The 10,157-nt window shown below is 41.6% G+C and overlaps 1 protein-coding gene across 2 annotated transcripts in view; it reads right to left on the bottom strand.

Moving 5' to 3' along the window:
* Positions 1-908: 908 nt before the first annotated feature.
* The window catches only part of TAF4 (TATA-box binding protein associated factor 4), a 79,008-nt gene continuing 69,759 nt past the window's right edge, over positions 909-10,157 (bottom strand). For both annotated transcript variants that reach the window (XM_079978972.1, XM_079978973.1), the window contains exon 16: positions 909-2,685. In XM_079978972.1, coding sequence (XP_079835098.1) covers positions 2,518-2,685 — 168 coding nt within the window. In that variant the 3' untranslated portion in view covers positions 909-2,517. The remainder of the gene's footprint in view (positions 2,686-10,157) is intronic.

Below are 10,157 nucleotides of genomic sequence, written 5' to 3'. Positions count from 1 at the left end.
TCCACCGCACTACATTCTTCCAACATCCAGCAAAATTATGGAAAATTGGCATACATTGCAAATGTACTTCATTTACATAGCTGACACAGGATTCAGCTTTTTAAATCCCAGAATTACAATTTGTTTCCCTGCCTTTTTCTCTTTTCTCTTTTTTTGCGTGAAGCCTACGTGTTTAAATCCAATCTCCATGCTTCTCTCCCCCTCCTCCTCTTGCATGCTCTTTCCTGATCATATAAATAAACAAGCAGCCAAACTTACCTATTGGATTTATCTCCTTCCGTTGCACCCTGAGCTCAGGTTGGCATAAATATTTTCCCAACTATTCTGCTGGAAAAACGTGGCTGGCGCAAGGCCGCTTAGCAGCGCAGCCATGCCCAGCCTGCTGTTTGGAACCAGAAATCCCCAAAGCCCAGGCAGTACAGCAAATACTGCATGCTCCGATGACATCTGAATTGGACTTTTGTAAATGTGCTCTACAATTCAGAAACTTCAAGTGGAAGTGCAGTCTACATATTACAGGCTGGCGTTGAGAAAGGCTGATATAGGGACTTGAACCCAGTTTTCCTTCTCCCAAATCCAGTATTCTAACCACTATACCACAGTAGCTGAATCTTAGACGCAGAACTGATTAGGCAAAGTACATATTTGCAGGTTTATATAACTAGCATAATTTATTCCAAGTGCAGAAGCTGAGTTTCCTTGGCATACAGTTTGTAATTTTATTTCAGGCACTGATCACCCTGATGAATTGTTATCTTCCCAACACTGCTTAAAACCAAGAGAGGTTATTTCTTCGAATTTTTTTTTTTTTTAAAGGGAGTGGGGTAGCAGTGTAGGGACGGGGTGGGGAGAAATTAAATAAATCCAGAAACATAAGTATTTTTATAGAGCAAAAATACATACACAGATACAGATAAATTTGTTTTTAATAAAGGAGTTAATTTTCTTTCAATCCTATATAAAACAATAGCAATTAAAAACTTCATTTCTGAAAGTAAAATATTTACATATGAACAAGGAACTGTGCAAAATTTACATGAAAATAAAATGGAAAGACAGGATTTTTATTCCCTAAAAGACGAAATAAAAAGGTGTAACAGTTTGTAGGGTGTTTGATAAAAATACTGATCAGCATTCAGTTTACACACAAAAAGAGTTAAGGTGCAATCCACCGGAAACGCTTCTCGCACAAGGCTCTGCTGAAACCCAATGCCAGTTCATGTCGCAGAGCTCCCTTCGTTTCAACAGGATTTGCGCAAAAAGTGTTCACGGTGGCCCCTGCCCTTAAAATCTAACATGAGAGTTCACACAAAGAAAGCCGACATATTTACAGTCATAAAAGTACTATCAATAGACAATTTAATACAATAACCTCTGAAAATATAAAGAACCAATTAGTATATTTGTAATAAAAAAATAGGTACAAAGAGGGGAATTTTGCTCTGGACGTCTTTAAAGTAAGCCCATAGCTTGCATACAGTCTTTTAGCAAAATAATTATAGTTTACATAGCCATTTTTTTTAAATGTTATGTGCCAAAAATTATGTACATTTACTGACAAAATACACCAACCATTTTTCAACACTTGATTTCACACTGAGAAACTGTCTTTTTTGATGATTCCTCTCAACTTTGATTTTTATTTAATCTAAGCTTTCACTTTCGCTAAAAAACACAGTGCAAGTAAAATATATTTATGCTGAAAAGGTTTTTTCTTTTTTTCCTTTTTCCATTTTTTGTTTTAAACTTTACAGCTTTACAAACTATAGCAAATAAAATGCATTTCTTTTTTTTCTTTTTCTATTTTTACAGATGCTGATACAACATTCAGAAGTAACCCTCCTTTGTGGGCCTTCAGAGTGGGGGGTTGCCTCTAATAAGCGATAATAACAAGATTAAAAGAATTGAGGTTACGCTTAAAATTAAGTGTAATCTAGGATCTGAACAATTTTGGGCAGGAAAAGATAAATATTTATTAAAATCAGTTCGCTTTGCTAACTGACTCCATTTAAAAGCTAAAATAAAATGAGGTCATCTGCTGTAGACATATACCTATATAATCGATCTCGTTAAGTAAAACTGAACTAAAATGCACAATTAATGTTGAAATTGCTACAGGATCTGACACAGAGTAGCTGGTTATTTGCTAAACGGTTCCATCAGTCTCTATAATATGGCTTGTTTGGCAAGAAGGCCACTCAATCAAAGAGATGAGTTAAACTTTAAATTGTCCTCTTATCGACTCCTCAGGCCTTTGCAAGTCTCCTTACTGTCAAAGAAAGGGATCTCTCTCTTACACCAAAGAGTTTATAATAAATGGGACTAGAAAACGGTTCCTTGTAAAGAGGTGGTTGTCTCAGAGTGGTGGTGGTGATGGTTTGTTGATGGGGTGGGTGTTTTTTTTAAACAGTATCCCATATGCTCGTTACAAAAAGGCGTAATCTGCAAATATATATAAAAAAAAGTGTCCCCAGGTGTCTTCTCCGCCAAAAATACCTTGATGTTCTCCACTTTTTTTTACTTAAGGAATGCTTTGTATAGCAATAGTGAATGGCTTGTCTCTCGCTCATTTTCTAAACATAATATGAGGTCCCTGAGGTTCACCCGCGTTATCCTTTGCCGTGTAAACTGCCTGGCTGTTCCGACTCCAGAGCTGCCTGGCACTGCCACACTCGTGCTGGATCCCTGAAAACAGAAAGAAGAGAAGTTAGTTTATTTTCCAAGCCCTCAGAGAAGCATTGGCGGCGGTGGCGGCGGAAGCTGTGTGGAATACAGTGTGTGTGAACAGGGCAACGGGTTTGTTCTCTGAGCTAGCAGTATAGCTGAATAACCTAGACAGCATCTTAAAAAGCAGAGACATCACCTTGCCAACAAAGGCCCATATAGTTAAAGCTATGGTTTTCCCAGTAGTGATGTATGGAAGTGAGAGCTGGACCATAAAGAAGGCCAATCGCTGAAGAATTGATGCTTTTGAATTTTGGTGCTGGAGGAGACTCTTGAGAGTCCCATGGACTGCAAGAAGATCAAACCTATCCATTCTTAAGGAAATCAGCCCTGAGTGCTCACTGGAAGGACAGATCCTGAAGCTGAAGCTCCAATACTTTGGCCACCTCATGAGAAGAGAAGACTCCCTGGAAAAGACCCTGATGTTGGGAAAGATTGAGGGCACAAGGAGAAGGGGACGACAGAGGACGAGATGGTTGGACAGTGTTCTCGAAGCTACCAGCATGAGTTTGACCAAACTGCGGGAGGCAGTGGAAGACAGGAGTGCCTGGTGTGCTGAGTCAGACACGACTAAACAACAACAACAACAATCTCTTAGAAAGTTCCCTCTATGTCAGGAATGGGAAGCTTAAATGGCCTCAGCCCTATATACTCGAAGGAGCATCTCCACCCCAATCGTTCAGCCCATACCCTGAGGTCCAAGTTCCGAGAGCCTTCTGGCAATTCGCTCACTAAGAGAAGTGAAGTTACAATGAACCAGGCAGAGGGCCCTCTTGGGATGATGACGACGACGATGATGATGATAATTTATTTATTATTTATACCCCGCCCATCTGGCGGGTTTCCCCAGCCACTCTGAGTGGCTCCAAACAGAATATATATAAAAAGCAACAAAACATCAAACATTAAAAACTTCCTGAAACAGGGCTGCCTTCAGACATTTTCTAAAAGCCAGAGCTGAACGATGGGGGTGGAGACGCTCCTTCAGGTATACTGGGCTGAGGCTGTTTACGGCTTTAAAGGTCAGCATCACACTTTGAATTGTGCTCAGAAACATACAGGCACACAGGTAGTTGTGCCTGCCCTGTGGAATGCCCTCCCATCAGATGTCAAGGAAATAAACAATCCTTGACTTTTAGAAGACACCTGAAGGAAGGACTGGATAGGGGAGTTTTTAACTCATAGAACTCTAGCCCAATGGTTGCCATTAATTTGATTCTGAACTGATTTTAGAATGAATTGATTTTATAATGTATTTCAATTAATTGATTGTGATTTTATGTAAACTGTGTTACTTTTACTGTTGTTAGCCGCTCTGAGCCTGGCTTCGGCTGGGGAGGGCAGGATATAAATTTTAAAAAATTATTATTATTATTATTATTATTATTATTATTATTATTATTATTATTATTCACGTTTGATGTTTTACTGTGTTTAATTTGTTGGAAGCCACCCAGAGTGGCTGGAGCAACTCAGTCAAATGAGTGGCTTATAAATATGTTGCTGCTGCTGTTGTTATTATAGCTAGTTCTTCCCACCTGCAGTTCCTGTTTGCTGCCTCTTATGCAAACGCCTTCTAGGTTCCTTGCCATTTCTGCAGCCCCCTTTCAGTAAAGTAGCTTTCATTTCTTATCCTGACAACAACCCAGTAAAGTGATTAGACTGCAGGACTCTCTGCATGACTTTTATGGTAATACAAATGACTTGGGCTCAAGGCTCTCTAAATGGGCAGGTTTCAGCTTGGCCCTACCTAAAACAAACAACACTTTATATACTATTACACCAGACTGGCTCCAGGGTGCGTGAGCATCCATCAACATTTTAGAAGACCTCTGGACTTTTATCCCACCTCGCGTAGTGGTCAATTTGTTTGTTTGTTTGTTTGTTTGTTTTACTGGAGTAATTTCTACCCTGAACTTTGTGTATCAAGAGAGATGTGCAAGGTGGCTTGTAACAATAAAAAGAGTGATGCGAAACAATTAAAACCATTAAAACAGAAATAAAGTGGGGAATAGAGACAGCAGGTAAAAGGCTAATGCAATTTTGCAGAACGCTAAAGACATGAACAGCACAGATTAAATACCTGCTGGCATAGAACTGAACCATTCTTAGAATGATGCTAGTCTGCCTTAGCATCAGCGGACCAACATCTGTTTCATAAGTCATTATAAAGACACACTCATGGGGGCAGCATTATCCAGGGGACTTCTGTCCCCAGACACCCAAAGCATCATGGGAACACGGAATCCACACAGGAGTCGGAGGAAAACTAAGGCACATTCTGTGATTTTCGATCCTCTGAGGTGTCTTTTTAACGAGCACTGAACATTCATTTTTGTAGTATTATGTACAAGGTAAATGAGGCCACATAACAATTTCCGGGTCTTCAGGGAATGGAGTCCTGCAACTACTGGATGATTCCCCTCGCCGCCACCCCGGTAGTGAGAATGCTTCATGATGTTATCGCCCAGCAAAGGCCTACCTATGAGTGCATCTATAGCACTTAGAATCATAGAATTGTAGAGTTGGAAGAGACCCAATGGTCATCTAGTCCAGGCATAGGCAAACTCGGTCTCCAGATGTTTTGGGACTACAACTCCCATCATCCCTGACCGCTGGTCCTGTTAGCTAGGGATGATGGGAGTTGTAGTCCCAAAACATCTAGTCCAACCCCCTGCAAAGCATCCATGAGAGATGGCCAATTCAACCTCTGCTTAGAAACCTCCAAGGAAGGAGGTCTTTGAAGAGAACAGAAGATATCTGGCTCGCTGCAAGAGTCTCAGCTTTCTGCTTCCAAAGAAGTCAGGCCTATATTCAAGCTGGGGCTGATGAGAGTTGTAGTCCAAAATATCTCAAGGATACCATGTTGGCAAAGGCTGGCCTAAGCAAACGCCAATAGGGAGTGGCGGGCCCAAGATTTGCAAATCTTACAGTGGCCGAGTCATTTAAGGGTCAGAGACTGGGGAGCTCTGGTTATCGCTATCACTGGCATTATAAACTGAATGTATTGATGTGGCAAGACACTGAACCTGTGCTGTAAGATATCAGCCCATTCGAAGCCTACACAGATGTGCTTGTAAAAGCCACAAAGCACAAGGCGAGCTTGAGGCACAAGCACTTGTTTGGGGAAGGTGCAAAAAAATTCCCTCAGTCCCTGGCCTCCACCCACATCTCAGCTTCTATACATCCCGGGCAGCCAACCGGACACTTTCAACCAACCTAGGTAGTTTACAGCCAGCTTCAGTGACCAGCTTATGATATGAAAAACTATTCAAATAGTTGGTGCCCCATGTTTACAGCCTTTTATGAGCGCAGCCCTTCTGGCTAAGAGCATGACCATTCTGCAAATACTGTACTTTTCCATGTATAAGACAAAATTTTTACTGTAAAATAATGTTCAAAATCGGGGCTCGTCTTATACATGAGTAGTGCAAAGAGGGAGACGGGCGATTGGTTGCAGCCGTGAGCAGAAGATTGACAGCGGCGACTGGGTGGGTGATTGGTGGCTGCGGCAAGGGCTGCTGTGGCTTGGCTTATGCTGCGGCAATTGTGCATGCGCTTGCTGGCTGCTGAGCAGATGCTTTTTGGCTTTTGTGACGCATGGGGGCATCTTATACACAGAAAAATACGCTAAATGTCAGGCAGGAGCAACTGCTCCGACCCACAATAAACATAACTATCGATGACTGAGGGCGAATTTGTTTAACAGTATACTATTTAGCAAAAGCTCTGTATTTTTAAAAGGGGGTGAAAGGAACAGCTGGGGCTATAATGGCACAGTTTTGGAAGTCATACACTAAGATTACATCACTTCTCATATTGTGTTGTTGCTGTAGTTGTAGTTGTTGTTATTTATTGAATTTGCATACTGCCCTTCATCCGCAGATTAAGAGTACAGAAGCAGCACATAGCTTTTGTTTCATAAAATAATTAGTAAAAGACAAGTCAACTTAACAAACACAAAGAATAGGAGTGAGTTATCGCATCGGAAGAGACAGGAGGTTTTGCAGCATCTCCTCATTGTCTTGGAATGCATGTGGAGAGGCAGTAATGAGCTGAGACCAGCAGGTGGCATATACAGACCAGAGAATTTGTCTCTGCTCTGATTTTTCTATATTAAAAAAAAGAAGAAGAACCAAGGGAGATATACCACCTGGAAAGACTGCTAATTGGTGTACAAGTTGAAGTTGCAGTTTGCACAAGCTGAGCTGCTGCAGTTTAGTACTATTTGCCTTAGCAGGGTCATATTTGAGAAAAATATTGCGATTTTTTTTTTTTTTTTTTTAGTGCACAGTGGTACTATCCTCCCACTCTTTGACCTTCTTGATTCTCAGCCCTTCCTTTCCTGATACACTGTAGGGACAGGGACAGTTCATTCACCACTCCAGCCCCCAGGATCACAATCCATCTGCCCCCTCCTTCTTCAATGTGCAGCCTCGTCTAAGAGTGTGACCAAAGGCTCACATACCTCAAATCTATCCCTGCCAAATTCTTCACTCCAAGCCCCTTGCTTTAGACAGGACCACCCCCTTCCAGAAAGCAACGTGCTTAAAAGCAGAAACAAAGCTCAAAAGCCTTGAGAAACATTGCATATATCGGCCCAAATACCGACTCAAGGGCTGCCTCCTCACGTATGAGCTAAAACTATGGAGAAGGAGCATCCTGTTTGACGGCTCCTCTCAATAACTCTAGGGAGTGTGCGGTGAAGAGAGGCAGAGAGAAGGAATAGCGCAAGAACCTCTTAGTCACTCGTGGGGTCAAACTGGGTCATGGCCAAGAATGCCATGAGGTATATTATGCGAGCCTTTAAGCTAATCAGGCAATCTTGTCACAATATATTTTTAAGCTTCCCAGAAATGCTCAAACAGCTGAACTTGCACAGTTAGAGCAACAAATTAATTTGTCCAGGTAAAACCTGGGTTTTTGACATTATCTCGGATATTGAACATCATATCCACAAGCTAATTGTGCAATTGCATTTTCTTGGCCCCCCCCTTTCCCTTTTTTTGCTTTGCTTACAGGTGACTTATTAAGGTCCGACATTCCTTGGATTATCAGCACGCTAGTCTGATCGGAACCAGTTTTGGTAATACTGCTTTAACTGCAAGAAAAACGTCCCTACCATGTGTGCATGCACCAAGAGAGAGACAAGGGGAGCTCAAGTTAAAAATGTCAACTGCAGCAGCAACAGCTGCACAGCTGCGATTCAATTAGATCCAAAGCAGCTGGTTCTTAATTAAGCAAACAAAAGCTTCGATTTAGGACATTTGGCTATCCAGTAACAGATTAAACTAAGGTAACTAAATTGATCACGGTTTGCTGATATGCAAACAAGAATTTCTAATGAATGAAAAGCAGATTCCATATACTGACAGGCATATGAAGTGAAATGTTCATGTGTACTGTGGTACCTCGGGTTATGAACTTAATTCGTTCTGGAGGTCCGTTTTTAAGCCGAAACCGCTTGTAACATGAGGTGCGCTTTTGCTAATAGCACCTCCTGCTGCTGCCGTGCTGCCAGCACGCGACTTCCGCTCGCAACTGGGAGCATCTACTTCTGGGTTAGCGGAGCTCGTAACCCGAAGCGTTCGCAAGAAGGACAGTACGTAACACGTGGTTCTACTGTATGCCTGAAGGTTTGTGTGTGTGTGTGATCCTAATAGCCCGCATAGTATTTTAAATCTACCTTAGATAAATACAGTGGTACCTCAGGTTACACACACTTCAGGTTACAGACTCTGCTAACCCAGAAATAGTACCTCGGGTTAAGAACTTTCCTTCAGGATGAGAACAGAAATCGTGCTCCGGCGGCGCGGCAGCAGCAGGAGGCCCCATTAGCTAAAGTGGTGCTTCAGGTTAAGAACAGTTTCAGGTTAAGAACGGACCTCCGGAATGAATTAAGTACTTAACCCGAGGTACCACTGTATGTAGGAACTAAATCAAACTGCTTTCAGACACAGCAATGTAGGTCCACTTAGCAGTGACCTGCCACTGGAGAGGAACAATTGTGTTAGGGCTTCATGACACAATGTACTTGGGGGACCAATGCCATACACAGGTATTGGGGAACCTTTGGTCCAGGGTCCAAAGGCACCTTCCAGAAATCTCTGGCTGGCCTTTGAGACTCTTCCTAAGCCACGCTCCCTCCCCCAGACAATCCTGCTCTAGGCCCTTGGCGGCTTTTGCCTGGCTGGCACTGTGCTAAGACTCTTGCTTGCCTGAATGGAGAGATGTGTGAACATTAACCTCCCATTTATACTATACCGAAGAAAGAAAGCTTCACACCCATTGCTCCACCCATTTTTGCCCCTGGCACCACCCACCACTGGAACGTGGCATGGAGCAGCTGAACACAGACGCAATGGGCATGTTGAAGTCCTTCTCTTTAATGGTAGGCAGAAACCCTGATCCTGAACAAACTAAAAAAGATGATCACTTCTGCACCTCTAATCAGGGAGTAGGTGCTATTGCTCAATAAAAACTAAACATTCTTCTTTACCCAGGCCTTTGGCAATTAAATAATCTATGGTCTGTTAAATGTATATGGGGGGGTAGTTCTGATTGTTTTATTATTATGCTGTGTATTCTGTTTTTTATTATGCTGCATAAATTATGGTCTTAATGTTTTGCACTGCCCTGGGATCTCTGGATAAAGGGTGGTATATAAATTGTAGTAATAATAATAATAATAATAATAATAATAATAATAATAATAATAATTCTTACTGATTGGGTTTGGGAGCAAGTTTACTGGTAAGGTTTGGAAGTAAGTTGTTTTAGACTCCGATCCTAAAATGACTTAACTAGGGAGCAAGCCCAACTGAACACAGCTTACTTCTAAATTTGCTTAGCACACCTAATGGACTTAGACATAATGAATGCTATTTTGGATCACTGCTCCAAGTTTGAGTAATGATAATTTTATTGCATTCCCTATTTTTCCGCATCTTTCTACGTGCTACTACTGCTGAGAACGCAACTTATTTTTTTAAAATTAAGTAAGCTTTGAGCTTGATTTAACTCAATTCCCTTCTCCCCAGGACTTCACAGACACATTCCCATGGAATTCACCGCAGTGCCCTTTTAGATATGGGTGTTTGGACTCAAATGGATTTATAAAACCTATGTAAATGCTTTTCAGATTTATAAAAGCTATGTAAGATTTATAAAATATTTACTAGTAACAATATAAACACACGCCAGAGAAACTTGCAGCTTCTAGAAAGGGGGAATTTTGCAGAGATATTTCTAGATAGGCTTATCAGCTTCTGCACTTTCATTTTGTGCCTTCAACCAGGGCCAGTCCTACTGTAAAAAAAAAAGTGAGACTACTACCTCAAGCAGCTGATTTTGGGCAACAATTTAGTTAATTCATTGTTGTTGTATATTTTACTGCAGGGAGGGGAAAGAGCTGCATATGGGATTTTCTACCC

The sequence above is a fragment of the Podarcis cretensis genome, assembly GCF_951804945.1.
Source record: "Podarcis cretensis genome assembly, chromosome: 6".
In the NCBI taxonomy this organism is placed as follows: domain Eukaryota; kingdom Metazoa; phylum Chordata; class Lepidosauria; order Squamata; family Lacertidae; genus Podarcis; species Podarcis cretensis.
Note: the sequence above shows the minus strand (reverse complement) of the source record. Positions and strands in the feature narration are given on the sequence as shown.